The sequence below is a fragment of the Mauremys mutica genome, chromosome 8 (genome assembly GCF_020497125.1).
Source record: "Mauremys mutica isolate MM-2020 ecotype Southern chromosome 8, ASM2049712v1, whole genome shotgun sequence".
NCBI classification, from domain to species: domain Eukaryota; kingdom Metazoa; phylum Chordata; order Testudines; family Geoemydidae; genus Mauremys; species Mauremys mutica.
Genome location: NC_059079.1, coordinates 44,501,023 through 44,521,651, shown reverse-complemented (window position 1 = coordinate 44,521,651; position 20,629 = coordinate 44,501,023). Strand labels below are relative to the sequence as shown.

Genomic DNA, 20,629 nt, shown 5'->3' with positions numbered 1-20,629 from the left:
GCTGTGAGCAAAAGTTTTTCATTTTGGTTTTGTGTTTTCCTCTCCCCAGAAACCAAAGCTCTTTCTAAAGCTGTTCCCTAAAAGCAGGCTATTTTTTGGAAATCGGTGTCTTTGTGAAATCAGTTTGTTTTAATATCCCAAGCTTTCAGTCATTGTTTTGTTTCTTGGTGCACAGCAGACCAAGGAAACATTAAGAATACGCCAGAAAAAAAAAAAAAGGTGATAACCTCTCAAAATAATATTATGAAGATTTATTTTAAAAGACTTGAACTATTTTAAAGTGTAAGCAAGTGAAAATAACATTATTTGTTCCTTTATTGAATAGAATGCTTAGTTAAAGAACGGATAGATTTGTTTATGCCATCCTTTTCACATGAGTAATAAATCAAAGTTCACATTTATAACAACTTAATATTAGTGATGACCTCAGAAAGGAATATGTTAATGTCACGCAAAAGTAACATACTTTAGTTAGGTCGGAATACCCTAAAAGCAATTCACTTTCACATATTTATATGAATGACTGGAATGCTTGAATCACTGGAATTCTGAAGCTGTTTCTGTAGAATTTTGTGTACAGTGTGCTACAACGGTGTAGCTGGCAAATGAATGAAATGTTAAAAGAAAATTATTTTTTTACAAACATTGTGAATTATACTTTTAAAGGTTTTTTTATGGATAAGATGCAAAAAAATCTACATACTTTTGTGAATTTTTCATCCTTGCTTGTACTTAAAGTTTTGTTTATTTAAGAACATTTTGAAGATTTTTTTTATTGTGCATAGTTATAATTATGATAATTTTCAGAATTTATTTTGAATCAAGGCAGTATGCTTTCATGTGTATATACTTGCATAGTATTGTGTATTTGTTTATAAATGAAAAGAAACCTGGTCTCCATCTTCCTGTTGACATCAAACAATCCTCTGATATGCAAATTCAGCTCTGGGGAGAACAGATACACAGCATTTGTTTGGATTGAATCCAAATCTGAGTGAAAGTTATAGTTAAAGAACTGATTTAAAAGCATTGGTTCATTTAAATAAAAACTTATGTTGAAATAGTCTTGAACTAAACTTACTATTTTTGATGAAATTTTATGATCTACTGTATTTCCAGTATATTTTGCTATTGATATTTTAATAATACCAGGCTCTCTCATGTTAGGCTGCCTCCTAAGGGTATGTCTACACTACGGGATTATTCTGATTTTACAGAAATCGATTTTTGGAAACAGATTGTATAAAGTCGAGGGCACACGGCCACACTAAGCACATTCATTCGGCAGCGTGCGTCCACGTACCGAGGCTAGCGTCGACTTCTGGAGCGTTGCACTGTGGGTAGCTATCCCATAGTTCCCGCAGTCTCCCCCACCTATTGGAATTCTGGGTTGAGATCTCAATGCCTGACGGGGCCAAAAATTTGTCGCAGGTGGTTATGGGTAAATGTCGTTGGTCAATCCTCCGTCTGTGAAAGCAACGGCAGACAAGCATTTCACGCCCTTTTCCCTGGATTGCCCGGACAGACGCCATAGCACGGCAACCATGGAGTCCGTTCAGCCTTTTTTCACTGTCACCGTATGTTTACTGGATGCTGCTGACAGACGCGGTACTGCAGCGCTACACAGTAGCATCCCCTTGCCTTTTGCAAGCTAGCAAAGATGGTTAACAGCTCTACTGTACCGTCTGCTGCTTTGCAAGTTGACAAAGATGGTTACCAGTCATACTGTACCGTCTGCTGCTGTCATGGGTACTCCTGGCCGGCCTCGGTGAGGTCGGTCAGGGGCGCCTGGACAAAAATGGGAATGACTCCCCAGGTCATTCCCTTCTTTAAGTTTTGTCTAACGGAGAGTCAGTCCTGCCTAGAATATCAGGTAAGCCTACTAAAGAACCAGAGAAGCAAACGGACGCTCTGGGTCAGAGCCCCAGACATCCCGCAGAAATGATGAGCTGCCTGCTATTCTAGGGGGTGCCCCTGCAACAACCCCACCCCTTGCTCCCCTCCTCCCCCATCCCTCCTGGGCTACGTGGCAGTTATTCCCCCATTTGTGTGATGAAGTAATAAAGAATGCAGGAATAAGAAACAACACTGACTATTGCCTCTGCAAGCAGAGATCAAAGGGGGTGGGGGAGGGTGGTTGGCTTACAGCGAAGTAGAGTGAACCACCATTCTGCACTTACTCAGCCTATAGCTGAAAATGGGAATCTGTGACAAGCACTAGGATAGAAGCACGGGCAGTACTGAATCTCCATTTGTGTGTGGGCCTTTGGTTGACACTAGTAAAATACAAAATGTCCCAGGATATGTATGTTGGGGGACAGTTCTAAACGGCAGCTTAATTTTTTTATTTGCAGCATAATGTAGAGGTCTAAGTATCTGATTGTGAGCCCTGGTAGCAAGAGGTAGGTGCGACCACGCGGTGCTGCTGACTGAGGAAAGCAGCCTGAGGCAGAAGCCTCCAGCTGCCATGATATTCCAGGCAGGACTGAATCTCCATTAGACAAAACTTAAAGGAGAGAATGACCTGGAGTCATTCCCATTTTTGCCCAGGCGCTCCTGGCCAACCTCCCTGAGGCCAGCCAGGAGCACCCACGGGGCGATGATGACGGATACCAGTCCTACTGTACCGTCTGCCGTCTGCAAGGCAAGGCAAGGGAATGCTGCTGTGTAGCACTGCAGTACCGCGTCTGCCAGCAGCATCCAGTAGACATACGGTGACATTGAAAAAAGGCGAGAAACTATTTTTTTCTCTTTGCTTTCATGGGGCGTGGGGGGTGGGAGGGGTGGCACTGACGACATATACCCTGAACCACCCGTGACAATGTTTTTGACCCTTCAGGCTTTGGGAGCTCAGCCCAGAATTCAAATGGTTTTCGGCGAGTGCGGGAACTGTGGGATAGCTACAGTTGTCAGTCGCCCCTCTCTCCGTGAGCGTCCATTTGATTCTTTGGCTTTCTGGTACGCTTGTCTCAGCTCCTTAAGTTTCACGCAGCACTGTGCTGAGTCCATGCTGGAGCTCTTTTTTGATTCTGGGGCTGCATGATCACCTGTGCTGATCAGCACTCCACGCTGGGCAAACAGGAAATAAAATTCAAAAGTTCGCAGGGCTTTTCCTGTCTACCTGGCCAGTGCATCCGAGTTCAGATTGCTGTCCAGAGCGGTCACAATGGTGCACTGTGGGATAGCTCCCGGAGGCCAATACCGTCGAATTGCGGCCACACTAACCCTAATGTCGATTTCAGTGCTACTCCCCTCGTCGAGGAGGAGTACAGAAATCGATTTTAAGAACCCTTTATAGCGAAATAAAGGGCTTCGTTGTGTGGACAGATGCAGGCAGGGTTAATTCGATTTAACGCTGCTAAATTAGAGATAAACTCATAGTGTAGACCAGGCCTAAGGCAACAGCATATCTACAGAGTCAGTTCTTCTGGGTTTTTTTTGTAAAGACACTGAACAAAATATCCCTGTTTACTTACAGCACTGATAACTGATCTGTACATGACCTTTCTGTCAAGTGTAATGTTGATACTATATGTATTTTATTGACATAATATGTAAGGTTTTGCTTTTAATAGTAGAGGATCTGATTACTGTATGACTGTTAGCATCCCTTAAAAGATTTTTCTAATTTGCTTACCCTTATATCAAACTAAGTATGTAATATATTTCTCAAGTATAGATAGACAAAGAGCAGACTTCTGGGGAAGTTTTCATTTAAGCCTACCCACCTTTGGCAGCAAAGTTTAAAATTGTCAAACTTTCATGTTCTAGAATTGGCAGTTATGGGTTCTCAATATGCAGTTATGGAGAACTCGGCAGCTATTTGCCATCCTTGAATACAGTATTTGAAAGAGATGACCATTGTTAAATTTTACCTAGTGTAGCTGTTTAACTGGAAAAAAGTTGAACAGGAGAGGCAAATTAACTGACTGACGTATTATAAATTCTTAGGCAGATTCAGTTCCTGTGTTCCCAATTTTACATAATTCATGGCTTCTAAAATTGAGTTACATAATTTTGATGGCTTATGAATGTGAATCCTTGCTATTTGTTTTCTTTGTTCTAGGCTCATGAGAATAAAAGCCTATAGAAATTAATTTTGGTGGTGAGAAACTTATTTATTTTGAGAATTCCTTTAGTAAGTTTTCCTTAGTGCTGGCCTTTATCCATTATATGGCGGTTTGATTCTGTACTACAACATTCCACCTCCATTTCCTTCCACTGAGGCTTTTTTCCCTCTGAAAAATGTAACTTTGTTAAATAAACATTGTATGAACTTTTCTTAGGACTGTGGATTTATTTTAAACAGCTTGATATTCAGTATACTGTTTGTATTTGTTGATTAATGTCAGCACGTCCTGTGCTGGTATATTGTATGCTAATATTTCAGGGAAAAGTTGAACTTCCATATCTGGAAGTAGTCCTAGAAACTTTAGCTCAGATTAAGTGAGCGCTGTCTTAATAGCTTTTAATTAAGAGTTTACCTGTTTTCTCAGTTAATTGTGTAATTGGTTTTCAATACTTCTCTGTTTTCTTTATAAAGCATTTTAAGAAACAGAAGAGGTTGATTCCTGAAAGGACAGTTTGGAAGTACTTTGTTCAGCTGTGCAGTGCACTGGAACATATGCATTCTCGTCGTGTCATGCATAGAGGTAACATAGGATCATATATATTGCATCTTTAACAAGTATTAAATATATGAGAGAACTTGGCAGGTTCAATGCAAATTATACCAAATAAGATATTAAAAGAATCCATTTGGACAAGTAACTAACACAATGTGTATGTTACTGCAGTATTTTATAAGTAACTTTAAAAATAGAAAGGATTTCTTTTAAAAAGATATATGATACTCCTGGGGGAATTCTGCACCAAAAAATTAAAAATTCTGCCCTCAATATTTTAAAATTCTGCAAAATTCTGCATATTTTATATGTCAAAACAACATAATATAGTCATGCCAGTTTCAATTATTTTGGTAATTTATTTCAAAAAATCTGTCAGCAAGTATGTCTGTAGCAATAGAGACAACAAAAAAGATTCAGGAAATGTTTTTTTGACAAATAGATTCCTTACTAGGCATATTAATACCGAACTTCGAGTAATAATTAATTTAAACTACAATCCAGAAATGTATTTCACACACCCCTCAGAAGCAGTGCAAAGTCTTTGGGGGAGTCAGGGGTAACGGAGGAGCTCAGAGGGAAGTAATTGCTGGGAAGGAGCCTGGGAGTGAACCTGGAGGGCTGTTGGGTGTGGGTGGGAAAATATGGAACACGGTTCTTTAGGGGGCTGGGGGGATTGTCAAGGAGTTGGGAAGCCTCCCCCATGCTGACCCCATCCTCTCCCATTCACTCAGGCACATCTGCACCTGTCCCTATGTGTCCCGTCCCCCTCATGTCCCTGCACCCCCATTCAGTCACCTGTCCTACCCTGTCCCTGCACCTTCCTCCCCCGTCTTCATGTGGCTCTGCACCCCCACTCAGCCACCCACCTCCCCCTGTCCCCATGTGGCCCTGCATCCCCCCTCCTATTCAGCCCCTGGCTCAATGCTGTCACCCCACTAGCTTCTGTGCCCCCACCCTAGTCTGTCCTCCCCGCACTAGCCCTTCTGAACTCCAGTCTATGTGACCCCCCCCAGTATCCCCGTGCATCCTGCTCTGTCCATCCCCCACCCCATCCCATGCTCCTTCACCTGGCCCCGCGGGCAGGGTGCTGTGAGGAACGCAGCCACTGTACTCCTCCCTATCTGTGCTAGTGGCCCCAGCCCGGAGCCAGCTGCCCTCTCTTCTGGCATCACAGCATCCCCTGATGGGCAAAAGGTGTAACTGCAGCGCTTCCCCAGCAGAATATATTTTCTGCAGAGAAAAAAAAATCTGCTGGAGATATGAATTCTACACATGCGCAGTGGCGCATAATTCCCCCAGGAGTAATGTAACAGGGATGTTGGTATGGCTACAGACTTACTTTGGTATGGTATAGATTTGGCTATCTCAGGCAAATTGTTAATGACGTCTGGTGATCAAAATAAGTGATGGGGCTATAGATGCCAGAAACCTCTGATTCCCCAACTCCCCCTTCCACCCGCTGGTGTCTACTCTCCATCCTAGCTCTCACCCTCCTATCCCCTCCCACTCTCTCTCCCAAGACTCCCCACCTATTCACCTCTTCTTACCACCCATTCTCTTTATACACATGCATACCTTCTTCTGTATGTTCCTCCATTGTCATACCCATCTATCTTCCTGTAGCTACTGCTTCCAACCCTCTTGCCTAATAGTGTGCACCAGCAGCGTCCAGCTCTCCTTGTGAGGTACTGAGCCTCTCCCTTGTTAATTCCTTTTATTGTCCTCTCTCTCATCCACTTACCTATGCAGACCTGGAGGAACAGGTCTAGACTGCTTCTGTCCTTTGAAGTCCTCCTTCTCAGTGGCTGCAGGATACAAGTGATGCATGAACTGCTTTGCCTCTGAGTTAATCAGAAATTAATTCCTCATAGGCCTGAAATTCCATATCACCATCTGTTGTAGAGACTCATAGGTTGGGAAAAAAACTCCACCTCTGCCTAAGTCCTCCCATGCACCCTTCAGTAGACAAATCACACTTGGACCCATCAGTCTCTAGTTACCAGCCACCTCTGCAAATTACTGTTCTGGTGATCCTCTTACACATGCATGTATGAAAGGTCAAAAGTCTGAGATAGTAAGTGTGTGGAAAGGAGGAGATGAAAGTTCACACATGGTAAGCATGTCTTATAGGGAACCTTAAGTAAGTTTAATGCTGTTGTCATTAACTCACTGAATACTAGCATTTTCCATGTTTCCAGCAAAAGCTAAGAACATGCAGGTCAAGATTTTTTTTAAAGAAGAGTGCCTATTGTTATGTTCATACCTAAACTTGACCTGATTTTCAAAGTTCTGCTTTTGAACCGTTGAACTGTTGCTCTTGAGCTCAGTGACAGCTGAGGGTACTTGACACTTAAAAATAAGCAGGTCAAACTTATTTAGGAGACTAGTGTCAGGTACTTTTTAAAAATGCTGCTGTTGTCTCCAAAGGTCAGGGTTAAGACTAAAATAGTTTGTATAACAGTAGCTATTATCAGCATGTGCGTGTTTTGTAGTTTTAGAGCTAAAACTGTTTTATGTGTTGCTTGTTTTATTTGTTGTTTTTCGTTGCTCAGTTTTTGTTGCTATAGTGAATTAAGCACAACCAATAAAAGTAACTTAAGTTATAGCCACAAAAGTTAATTAGAATTTTTAAAATCCCAAATTCACATTTTATTAAATGCTTAAAAGATTTTCTAAACAGTACTGTCATTTGATTTGATTAACATTTAACAAAATTACAAGCCTCATTACATGTATTATAGATGATGCAGTAGGTTTTATTGCTAACATATTGCAAAATGTTTTTCTCTTCATAGATATAAAGCCAGCTAATGTGTTCATTACAGCTACAGGGGTAGTAAAGCTTGGAGACCTTGGACTTGGACGATTTTTCAGCTCCAAAACCACAGCTGCACATTCTTTAGGTAAGAATAATATGCAAAATGATTTTGTTGCAAGATAAAACAAAATAATTTTATTCATATAAACTTAATTCCTTTATATTATGTTACCCCAACTATTTTTTTTTTTAAATTAAAGTTGTCCGCCCCTTGGTCAAACCTTATTAAGCTGTAATGATATCTGTTTCACACTCAGTTTCCTGTTTCTTTGCCCTTGGACTACTTAATAAAAGATGTCTGTTTAGAACAAGTCGGTACCTATTGTAAATAGAGCATTTTATAGAGGTGTAATAAAAAGTAAGACTAAAGAATGAATTTCAACAGACTGCACTGACCCTTTAATCAGCTGTGGAAAAAATACTGTAATCAGGTATGCAAAATGAATTTATAAATGGAATGTGGAACATTTGCTGGTGACATGCACTTTGAGAAGGTATGAAATGTAATAGGTTAGATATTGCTAAATTAGATTTTGCTCATATTCTAACAGAACAAAAACAAATATCATGACATTTTAAAGCCAAATAAATACATCTTGCTGTTTAAAAGGATTAGATACCAAAATTAGACCGATTCAATATCACTTGACAAAACATGGTTACATAGTATTTAGCCAATTTGGGAGAGCTGCATATGGGGCACAGATATTCCATTACCTAATCTGGTGCCTGTAAACACAATGTAAAATAGCAAAAAAGATTTACCTTTCTTAAATACATTTTAATATCCCTGTGAAGACACAACAGGATTTTTATTTACCATCATGACCTGCATCCCAACCTCCAATTTGTAGTGTCCAGGGAGAATGGGATGGGCAGATCAGGATTTAGAATTTTGAACAGCAAACATTCTTTTAAAAAGAGTATGGAAGAAAATATTTTTTGTGTTCTAAGAGTACAAGAGAACATCTGAAAACACCCAATTCTTTTTTGTATGGGAATTGGATCACTCATAAAGAGTAGCGTTATATTCACCATACCAAAAGCATTTGCAGAGAATTCACATCTTTTGGGTATCATTTGAGGAGATTATTTAAAATCTAAAGAGATGGAATAGACTTCTCGAGAAAATGATACCAAGGGAGGCACAGAGGACCAACAGATTGTCTCTGTTTTTAAAGTGTTGAGGGATAGTCTACATATTGTTAAATCTAAATGTAAGTATCATAAAGAGGAATAGTTCTCAGTAAGTAATCTATATTTAGAAGGGGAAATTGTTGTGGGAATGGATAATTAATTGATAGATTGTATTAGGGGAGGGTTCTGTTTACTCGTGGGGGGAAAAAGGAAGTTAAATATATTGGTGTGTTAAATTAGAGATATATATATATATGTGTGTGTGTGTGTGTGTGTGTGCGCGCGCGCGCTTGAAGCTGTATTTGGAGGGGTGCATGTTACAAATCCAAAATCTTAAATAAATTAGGGGTTCAAAATCCTTCAGAGTCTCAGTTAATCAAATCTTAAACAGCATCATGCAAAATGAATGGGAATCTCCACTTAGATGTTGTTGGCCATCTAAACTGAGAATTGCTTTAAAACTTAAACCTGTCCTGTAAAAATATCTGTCTGCTCATGACTGCCTAATCCCAAGAAAGCAGATTATTTTTCTTGTCTGTGTAGGTAGAGGTTGTTCTTGGACACCCAATAGAATGCTGCAGGATTGCTGAGTTGGCTATCTAGTTGTTGTCCATGTTCTGGAGTAAGTCAAAAAAAGAACTTGTTTATCTCATTAATGGCCCAATGCACTATTCACTGAATTCAAAAGACCCCTTGCGATTGACTTCAAAGGGCACTGCATCAGCCTTAAGACCCCTCAAGAGAGCAGCCAAGGCTAGCCAGGATTTAAGACCCATGACAAGATTTTTATTCACCATAATAGTATCCAAGAACTCAGGGAGGTTTAGGTAATTGCTGGATTTTAAAGAGCCAAAACAAGTGTATTTATAAACTCTCATTTCAGAAAGCAGAATTTACATTCTATAATTTTGGCAGTATAATCAGCCAATTCCCTGTCATCCAGGAAACCTTTGGGACACTCATCTACACATTCCAGTTTTTCTTTTTTATTACAGATTCTTGTCTTTGCTATAAGCAGAAATTGCCACATATCAACACCAACAATAATTACAGGGGTCTCAGTGGAAAAATTGAGATTAAGTGAGTCCATGTCACCTCATATAAAAAACAAAAGTAGTGTGGCATATTTTTTTTACCAGGCTTCCTCTCTCTTGACTTTGGATATAATTTAAAAAACGCCAAATCAAGATTAGGTAATGTACTATTTTATTTTAAAATATTGTTGTTTGCCTGCTATAATATGCCAATGGCGAGTTCAGACAATATTGCAGCATTCTTTCATATTACTTGTCATGGCTTAGGCCCTGCTAATGCCCATAAATAAAACATAGTACATAAAACAGCACTGTGAACAGGCTGCAATGGGAACCAACACTGTTGTACTCTATTTGTGGGAGCCAAAAAGTCCTGATCTACAATGTTCAGTAGAAAGGGAGCATGCAGAGGAGGCAAAAGTCAGTGATGGAGGGAGAAGAGCTGGCCTATTACTTTGAGTTATAAATCAAAAAGCTAGGAAAGACAAACAGTTGCTTCAACTCTGTTTTTTTAGGTTCACCGTGGGGGAGTGGTTGCAAGGTGCTTGGAAACTGAGCAAGGGGGTAAAAAAAAAATCTTTAAGTCCTCTTTTACAAATATAAGAATCAGCAGGAAAGGGAGAAGAGGGCAAAAAAGGTGTTTTTTCAGCTGGGGTGCTGGGTTTTCTTGGAGGGTAGGGAGTTGCTTCTTTTTTCTTTCCATACTTTAAACTCAGACCTTATGCCAGGTTTCAGCCTGGGGAAGAAAATTTTGTGGCTGATTTATAAACTCATACATTGTAAACACTGATATCAACTTTATAATGTCTACTAAGCACTGATTTATCATAATTGCTTTCCTAATATCCTTAATACAATCCTTCTTTGTTATTTCTTAATTTCATTTCTCTTGGAACTTCTGTTACTAGTTTCCCCAAACTATCCTTTCTTGAAAGTGGCCTTTCTTATGGCTATTTCCCACTCCAACCCTCCTATAGGTGGGGGAGTTGCATTGTATGTAAGAGAGCAGTATGATTGCTCAGAGCTCCAGTATGAAACTGCAGAAATACCTGAGAATCTCTGGATTAAGTTTAGATGTGTGAGCAACAAGGGTGACGTTGTGGTGGGAATCTGCTATAGACCACCAGACCAGGGGGATGAGGTGGACGAGGCTTTCTTCAGGCAACTAACAAAAGTTACTAGATCACAGGCCCTGGTTCTCATGGGGGACTTCAATCCCCCTGATATCTGCTGGGAGAGCAATACAGCTGTGCACAGACAATCCAGGAAGTTTTTGGAAAGTGTAGGGGACAATTTCCTGGTGCAGGTGCTGGAGGAACCAACTAGAGGCAGAGCTCTTCTCGACCTGGTGCTCACAAACAGGAAAGAATTAGTAGGGGAAGTAAAAGTGGATAGGAACCTGGGAGGCAGTGACCATGAGATAGTTTAGGATCCTGACACAAGGAAGAAAGGAGAGCAGCAGAATATGGACCCTGGACTTCAGAAAAGCAGACTTTGACTCTCTCCGGGAACTGAGGGGCAGGATCCCCTGAGAGGATAACGTGAGCGGGAAAGGAGTCCAGGACAGCTGGCTGTATTTTAAAGAATCCTTATTGAGGTTGCAGGAACAAACCATCCCGATGTGTAGAAAAAATAGTAAATATGGCAGGCGACCAGCTTGGCTTAACAGTGAAATCCTTGCTGATCTTAAACACAAAAAAGAAGCTTACAAGAAGTGGAAGCTTGGACAAATGACCTGGGAGGAGTATAAAAATATTGCTCAGGCATGCAGGAGTATAATCAGGAAGGCCAAATCACACTTGGAGTTGCAGCTAGCAAGGGATGTTAAGAGTAACAAGAAGGGTTTCTTCAACAACAAGATGATGATCAAGAAAAGTGTGGGCCTCTTACTGAATGGGGGAGGCAACCTAGTGAAAGAGGATGTGGAAAAAGCTAATGTACTCAATGCTTTTTTTGCCTCTGTCTTCACGATCAAGGTCAGCTCCCAGACTACTGCATTGGGCAGCACAGTATGGGGAGGAGGTGACCAGCTCTCTGTGGAGAAAGAAGTGGTTCGGGACTATTTAGAAAAGCTGGACGAGCACAAGTCCATGGGGCTGGATGCACTGCATCCGAGGGTGCTAAAGGAGTTGGCGGATGTGATTGCAGAGCCATTGGCCATTATCTTTGAAAACTCATGGCTATCAGGCGAGGTCCCAGATGACTGGAAAAAGGCTAATGTAGTGCCCATCTTTAAAAAAGGGAAGGAGGAGGATCCGGGGAACTACACGCCAGTCGGCCTCACCTCAGACCCTGGAATAATCATGGAGCAGGTCCTCAAGGAATCAATTTTGAAGCACTTTGAGGAGAGGAAAGTGATCAGGAACAGTCAGCATGGATTCACCAAGGGCAAGTCATGACTGACTAACCTAATTGCCTTCTATGATTGTTAAGATATAGATATTCAGGTCTGTCTGCAAAGGCCTATACTTTAAGAATTTAAGTGTATTCTTATCACTTAGCTAGTTATAAAGATATAAAAGAATCAAAATCACTCTCTGTATGTGTAAGGGCCTTCTCTCACTGTGACAGTCTGAGGCCTGGTTCTTAGGCTAAGGCCTTCGGCTAAGCAGCAGAGGCAGCCATAAACTGGGAAGTGTCACATCCTCACATTCCAAACTAGTCACATTGAAATGCTATTGGGCTGTTAGGAATACAATCCTGTCCTGATATTCCTATCACCTCCAGAGAAAGGGAAGAGCCTAGCAGATGTAAAAGGAAACTTAGTTTGATAGCATCCTGTCACTGGGATATGAAATCCTTGTTTCTGTATTGTTCTATCACTGTAGTCTCCACTTCCCTATTGTTTGCCTGTATAATCTCTGTATGGTTCTGTGATTGTTTCTGTCTGCTGTATAATTAATTTTGTTGGGTGTAAACCAATTAAGGTGGTGGGATATAATTGGTTAAATAACCATGTTACAATATGTTAGGATTGGTTAGTTAAATTTCAGTAAAATGATTGGTTAAGGTATAGCTAAGTAGAACTCAAGTTTTTTACTATATAGTCTGCAGCCAATCAGGAAGTGGGGGGGGAATGGGAACAGAGACTGGGGTGGGGGGGAATTGGAATCATGTTTTGCTAAGGCGGGAATGGAAACAGGGACAGCTCTGTGGTGTCAGAGCTGAGAAGGGGGACACTTGCTTGCTGGAAGTTCACCCCAATAAACATTGAATTGTTTGCGCCTTTGGACTTCGGGTATTGTTGTTCTCTGTTCATGCGAGAAGGACCAGGGAAGTGAGAGGGTGAAGGAATAAACCCCCTAACAATGATGAGATAACTGGCTCTGTGGATGAGGGGAAAGCAGTGGACATGTTATTCCTTGACTTTAGCAAAGCTTTTGATATGGTCTCCCACAGTATTCTTGCCAGCAAGTTAAAGAAGGATGGGCTGGATGAATGGACTATAAGGTGGATAGAAAGCTGGCTAGTTCGTCGGGCTTAACGGGTAGTAATCAATGGCTCTATGTCTAGATGGCAGCCGGTTTCAAGCAGAGTGCCCCAAGGGTTGGTCCTGGGGCCGGTTTTGTTCAATATCTTCATTAATGATCTGGAGGATGGCATGGTTAGCACCCTCAGCAAGTTTGCAGATGACACTAAACTGGGAGGAGTGGTAGATACGCTGTAGGGTAGGGATAGGATACAGAGGGACCTAGACAAATTAGAGGATTGGGCCAAAAGAAACCTGATGAGGTTCAACAAGGACAAGTGCAGAGTCCTGCACATAGGGTGGAAGAATCCCATGCACTGCTACAGACTAGGGACTGAGTGGCTAGGCAGCAGTTCTGCAGAAAAGGACCCTAGGGGTTACAGTGGACGAGAAGCTGGATATGAGTCAACAGTGTGCCCTTGTTGCCAAGAAGGCTAACGGCATTTTGGACTGTATAAGTAGGAGCATTTCCAGGAGATCGAGAGATGTGATCATTCCCCTCTATTTTACATTGGTGAGGCCTCATCTGGAGTACTGTGTCCAGTTTTTGGGCCCCATACTACAAGAAGGATGTGGAAAAATTGGAGGGAGTCCAGTGGAGGGCAACAAAAATAATTAGGGGGCTGGAGCACATGATTTATGAGGAGAGGCTGAGGGAACTGGGATTATTTAGTCTGCAGAAGAGAAGAATGTGGGGGGATTTGATAGCTGCTTTCAACTACCTGAAAGGGGGTTCCAAAGAGGATGCATCTAGATTGTTCTAGAGTGGTAGCAGATGATAGAACAAGGAGTAATGGTCTCAAGTTGCAGTGGGGGAGGTTTAGGTTGGATATTAGGAAAAACTTTTTCATGAGGAGGATGGTGAAGCACTGGAATGGGTTACCTAGGGAGGTGGTGGAATCTCCTTCCTTAGAGGGTTTTAAGGTCAGGCTTGACAAAGTCTGGCTGAGATGATTTAGGTGGGTATTAGGTCCTGCTTTGAGCAGGGGGTTGGACTAGATGACCTCCTGGGGTCCCTTCCAACCCTGATATTCTATGATTCTATGATGCACACAAAAAAATTAGTGTACAACAAACTTCGTCCAATCATCAATCTATGTCTTCATCTAGAGATTTTTTTTAACTACACCAGCAGAGTATATATTCAGGTTTTCACATATATACAGAAATATACTAAAATTCTCCTTAATTATATATTATAACTTCTAAATGTAAATGGTAGTGCTTTTAATTGCAACTTAAAAAAAAAAAACTATTCAAACTTCAAAATAAATGTAAGGATTTTAAAACAAATTTCAATAGTTAAAGTGGTCTGGCTAAGCTTAGTTAATGGCGTTATTAATTGTGTACAACCTTATCAAACAAATAGGGGTTTCTGTTTGTGTGTGTGTGTGTGTATGTATTTAACTTTTGAGATTCTTCCTTTTTAAAACAAACAGAACCACTGAGTCAATCTCCCTTTTGGTAGAAGGCTGGTCATAATACCCACTGAAGTTGGAATGCACTTCACCTGGGCTGGTTAGAAGGGTGTTTGAGAACACTTCCCTCTTTTTTTCTCTCCACCAACCTTTCCAGGGCTGAATGCCTTTCCTCCATAGCTCATCTTATGGCCTTTATTAGAAGCAAGGATCAGCCTGAGTTTTGGTTCTCTGCATGCCAGGACATGGCTCTACCGGTGACAGCCTGTAGTCATGTTGTAGTTCCAAATCAGATTTATATATGTGTCTATTCCCTTTACCTACACTTTTAAGTTAAATCTAATAATGGTGTTAGTGGTAGCCATAGAGTTCAGGAATGTAGGTTAGGATTCAGTAGAAAAGCAATAGAGCACTTCACTTCTTCAGTGAAACTTTGCTTTGTTCCTGGTAGGCAGCAGAGTATTTCACCACCTCCATACATATGGCCAGATAGTGCTTTCCGGGGGCAGGGAGAAAGATCAGAAAGGCCCCCAAACCCTGCAAAACGGCCTAAATGCACTGAAAGCACAGGGCCATCTGCATTTTCTAGTGATGCCACACTGGCTTCAGCACCCCCTGACTTTCATCTCCGTGGCATCATACTGCCAATGGAGCTGTGCTGCCAGAGTTCCAACTTACATCTGGAAGGTTATGCAAAATGAACATGGACCATAGACAAGATAATACAGCTACCCTTGATCCTCCTCCACCTCCTTACATATTGATCTATGGACTTGTGACGGATCCTCTGTGGGTCCAGGAGTTGGGAAGATAATGCTGCAGTGAAGACATGCACACATCCCTTTTTGATGTGGGCAGGGTCAGATGGCATGCATATGATCCTTCAAACTAGCCCATAATTTGGCAGAGCAAACAATGTCAGATAATGGATGAGGCTAGTGACTAGCAGTTCTTCAAATTCATCTCATTCTGAGGAGGAGCAATTTTGAGCTACTTTAAATGTTTAGCAAAATAAAATAAAAAATGAGAAGCTATTCTTTAATCTACAGAGTACATGTGTTCAACTAAGGCAAAAGGCTCCATGCTGTTTTGAGAGCACAAATGCCAACCAATCCAATAGATTCATAGACTTGAAGTCCAGGAGGGATTTCTGTGTTCTAGTATACCTATGCTATTTTGTTCCCCGTATGTTCTTATACCACACTCATCACTGTAGCATCTGAGCATCTTGTAGTAGTGTATTTATTAAGGAAAGTGACTAACACCTGTCACATGTCTTGTTCTCTCATCCTGTACTCGGGGGAGAAGCCTGTACAATTTAATGTCTGGTTTTGGTAGGTGTTTTGTTCGTTTGTTTGTTTTTTGTTTTAAATACATGTTGCATTGTATTTGATAGAGAAGGCAGGGTCAAAGAAATTTGCCTTGTACTTGGAGTGGAATGTGGTGAGGTTTGTGTTGGTCCTTAGTTCCTGGGGAAGTTCATTCTACAGTCTCAGAACCAGCCACTGAGAAAATTCTGTCTCCTTCGCAGATAAGCTAAATCCTCATTATATAGTGTTCCATTGCTCTAGAGGAGCAAAGTTGTCAAACAGTCTTCATCCTGGAGCTTTAGGTGGTCTTCTAGATATTGTAGGGCCAGGCCATGGAACACCTTGAATATAATATGATGTGACCTTCCTCCTCCCCTTGCATAGGTATCCTTTCTTTCTTACCACTCTCGTCTTCCTTTTCCCTGCCATAGACACAAAAGTTGTCTATTTTTCTCTTCTAACTCCTACACTTGCTCCAGTGACCCCATCCTGTTTCCAGATCTCTCATGTCCACTCTCATCTTGTCCTTCATCTCTTGCTCCTCTCTGGATCTTTTTCCTTACAATGCAAGAATGCTTTAATCTCCCATTTTAAAAAAAACACCAACACCCTTGAACTTGGCTCTCCAGCTATCACGAAATCTCCCTTTAATTTCTATGCTCATTGAACGTGCTATCTGATTGTTGTTGCAGTTCCTCTCCTGCATTGTCATCCTAGACACTCCTCAGTCTGACTTCTGCCTCTTGCACGCCACTGAAACCACTCTTACCAGCATAAACGACCCTTCCTAGCCAAATCTTAGAACCACCACTCAATCCTTATTTTCATTGACCTGTCAGCCACCTTTGACTCTTTCACTTGTGCTCTTCTCCTTGAAATATTGGCTTCCCTTGGCTTCTCTGACTGTCCTTTCCTGGTGGTTCTCCTACCTCTCTAGTTGCTCCTTCAGCATAGCCTTTGGAGGGACCTTCTCATCCTCCTCTCCCCCAACTTTCTGTCAGGGCTCTACAGGGCTCTATCGTTGGTCTTCTCTTCTCCTTGTACATCTTATCTCTAGGTAATCTCATCTGCAAATACAAATTCAACTACCGTCTCTACCCAGACCTCTCTCCTGTCCAAACTAAAATCTCAGCCTCTCACATCTTGTGATAGTCTAGCTGTCAGCTCAAGCTATATATGACTGAAAGAAAGCTTTTAAACTCACCTCTCTCCCTGCCTCCCTGCCATCCTTCCCTACTACTTCCTTTCTTGATCACTGTGGACAGTACCACCTTCCCACTTGCCACTCAGGCCCATAACTTAGGTGTCACCTTCAACACCTCTCTGTATGTCCTCACATCCAGGCTATGCCTAAACTTTCAGATTCTGTCTGCATATCTAAGATCAGCCTTTCCTATCCATCCACACAGCTAAAATTCTTTCATCCAGGATCTTATTATCTTGCATCTCGATTACTGCAGTATCCTTCTCTTTGGCTTTGACAAATGCAATCTTGCCCTGCTCACATCCATTCAGAATACTACTGCAAAAACTATTTTTCTAGTCTGTCACTTTGTCACCCCTCTTTTTGCATTCCTTCATTAGCTCCACCTTCTGTATCACATGAAACATAAGCAAATTATCAACACTTTCAGAGCCCTCGTGGCTTATCCTCATCTGACCTACCATCTCTTACTTTTTATTGAGATATCAACACCTGCCTCCAACTGGCCCATGCTGCCAGCCTCCATCACTTCTTGTTAAATTTTCAAACAAGATTCTTTGTGCTTTCTCCCTTACTGCTCTGATACTTGGGAAGATCTCCTAGTTAACATCCTCAAAACTACCTTGTCATCTTCCTTCAAATCCCTCCTTAAGTGCTTCTGTGCCATGATGCCTACAAAAGTCTTAGTAATGATTAAGCCCCTGGTGTGCTGAGACCTCTGTCTATCATAGTGACTAAAATTATATCATTGTTTCCTGATACTCCCCCATTTGTCTGTCTCTAGCCAACTGCTGCCTCTTGTCTTGCACTTAAATTATAAGCTCTTTGTGGGAGGGACCATCTTTTTGTTCTGTTTGTACCGCGCTTAGCACAGTGGGGTACTAGTCCATGGCTAGGGCTCATAAGTGCTGTGATAATATACAGATAATAACAATGTTGACCTTGAACTTGATTTGAAATACTTTGGGAAGCCAGTGTATGGAGTGAAGGACACGTCTGATGTGCTTATGGTTGCCTTTGTTGCTGAGGAGAAGCGCTGCTGCTTTCTGTTCTAGTTAGAGTTTTTTAAGTTGCACAGGAATATCATGTTGCTGTAGTCCAATTGAGAGATGCAGTGAATAACTGAGGCCAGGTCATCATCTGGTGGGATGGAGTCTTACAGCCAACTAGAGATGATGGAAAGTGTTAATCACAGATGTTGTTGTGTGAGAGCTCAGTGTCAGTGAGGAATCCAAGAAAAAGTCCTAAACCATGGTCTGAATTGACCAGTTGTAGGTGTCTCTCTTCAACCAAAGGTGGCAGAAACATGACTGCAAAATTTTAAAATGCTATCCTCTGCCCTCCAGCATTATCTCTGTCTTACTCAGGTTCAGCCAGCTGAATAGAGTATATAGAAATTGTTCCAATTGTTAATTTCCCTCATTTAAAAAAAGATTGTGCCTTTTTCCTAATCTGAATTTGTCTAGCTTCAACTTCCAATAATTGGATCTTGTTATACTTCTGTCTGCTAGGTTGAAGTGCCCTCTCTTACCAGATTTCTGTTCCCCATATATGTATTTACAGACTTGAATCGTCACTCCTTAATCTTCTCTTTAATAAGCTAACTAGATTGAGTTCCTTGAGCCTGTTGTTCTAATACATTTTCCAATCCTTTAATTATTCTCATGGCTCTTCTCTGAAGCCTTTTCCATTTTGCAACATTCTTTGTGAGTTGTGGACAGCAGAACTGGACATATTATTTAGTAGCGATTGCACCAGAACCAAATACAGAGGTAAAATAGCCTGTTTACTCCTACTCAGAATTCCCGTTTATGCATCCAAGGATTTCATTAGCCCTTTTGGACAGAGCATCAGGGTTTGGAGCTCAAGCTCAGCTGATTAGCCACCATAACCCTCAAATTGTTTTCAGCTACTGCTTCCCAGGATAGACTCCCTCATCCTGTAAGTATGGTCTACAGTCTTTGTTCCTAGATGTATGACTTTACATTTGGCTGTGTTTAAATCTATATTGTTCGGTTGAGCCCAGCTTTGCAAGTGATCCAGATTGCTCTGTGCCAGTGACCTGTCCTCTTCACTATTTACCACTACCCCAATCTTTGTCATCTACAAACATTATCAGTAGTAATTTTATTAGTTTCCAGGTCATTGACAAAAATTAAATAGCGTAGGGCCAAGATCTGATATCATGGGATGCCAGTAGAAACACATCCACTTAATGATGATTCACTGTTTACAGTTATGTTTTCAGACGTTTCATTTATCCAGTTTTCAAAATGCAGTGTGAAATCAAGTCAGATCCCTTATAGAAGTCTATTACCTTTATCAGTCAAACTGATGTACTTATCAGAAATAAATATCAAGTTAGTTTGACAAGATCTGTTTTGCAGAAATCCATGTTCATGGGCATTAATTATATTAATTGAGTCCAATATCAGCCATTCCATAATTATTTATTAATAGCAATAGACTGTACTAAAAAGAATTTCCCAATTTTAAAGCTGCATTAACTAAATAGAGCAGTAAACTTCTAGATTTTATCATTTTTCAAGTATTGATCTACTTTCTGTGTTAGATCTTTCTTTTCTAGCATCCCACTCCCTCTTTCTGTTGTTGAAGAAAGTAATGTTTCTTTAAAGTGTTGTTCATGATGAAAACATCTTTTAAATAAAAGAACAATGACTCAGGAAAAAAAGTTTTAATTAAATCTATTATTTGTTTACTAGCAGTACACTAGAAAAATCTCAGTATTCTTATGTTTTAGAATATGCTGTAATGCCTACAGTGTTTAAAGTATCAAAATAATGTATCTGTTTTCTCTTTGTGTCATGTTACAAACTGATTTTAAAGGGATATAACTATTTTCAACATCTTTAGGTGGTTTCTGAGAATTCAGTGAGAAAGAATTTATACTATAATAATATCTTGGCTTTGTTTCACTTGTCGGTCATTGGAGGCTTCAGTTTGTATTGCAGTTAAGGTGTTATACTAGGCTAAACTCTGTAAAATGCTAGCATTTGTTCTTCTTTTTCCCCATCATCAATCTTTCACACTCATATCAAACCCCTAATGTATCAGCAGATTTCCCAGAGCTACTAGTTAAAATTACCTTTGCTTTTGGTAAACTATGAACCTTCAAACCTCAGTGTTTTCAGCTGCCCCCTGCGGATTCTGTGAAGCCTCTTTCTGGCACATTTCTCACTGCCAGTTACTTGTTTTATGTTTTAGAGCAACAAAAGCTGTAGATCTGTAACCTGTTAAGAGCCAGATTAGTATTAAACTTGTTTTTCATTGTTAAATGAATTGTGCCAACAAAAAGTGCAGCAGAACACTAAATCATGGTATTTATTAATAGGTGCAAAGAGTGAAAGTTTTGAAGGCATTGTTTTCTCTGGAAATCTTGAGCTCAGATATAATTTAACAGTTGTACAAAAAGGATAATAAAAGTATGAAATGTGCTGTGGTATATCAAGCCAAATTGTTGTGTAATTACAATTTTTAGTTTCCTTTTCTGACAGCTTTTTTTAAATTGGCAAATTTACATGGTATGTTGGAATAAGAAACAATGTCAAACGCATAAGCCATCTGTAAGTATAGATGGCATTGTGTCATAT

General features: G+C 40.7%; 1 protein-coding gene across 14 annotated transcripts in view; it reads left to right on the top strand.

The window, feature by feature from the left end:
- The window catches only part of NEK7 (NIMA related kinase 7), a 152,007-nt gene that overhangs the window by 112,077 nt on the left and 19,301 nt on the right, over positions 1-20,629 (top strand). For all 14 annotated transcript variants that reach the window (XM_045027751.1, XM_045027741.1, XM_045027750.1 and 11 more), the window contains 2 exons: positions 4,544-4,652; positions 7,424-7,531. In XM_045027751.1, coding sequence (XP_044883686.1) covers positions 4,544-4,652; positions 7,424-7,531 — 217 coding nt within the window. The remainder of the gene's footprint in view (positions 1-4,543; positions 4,653-7,423; positions 7,532-20,629) is intronic.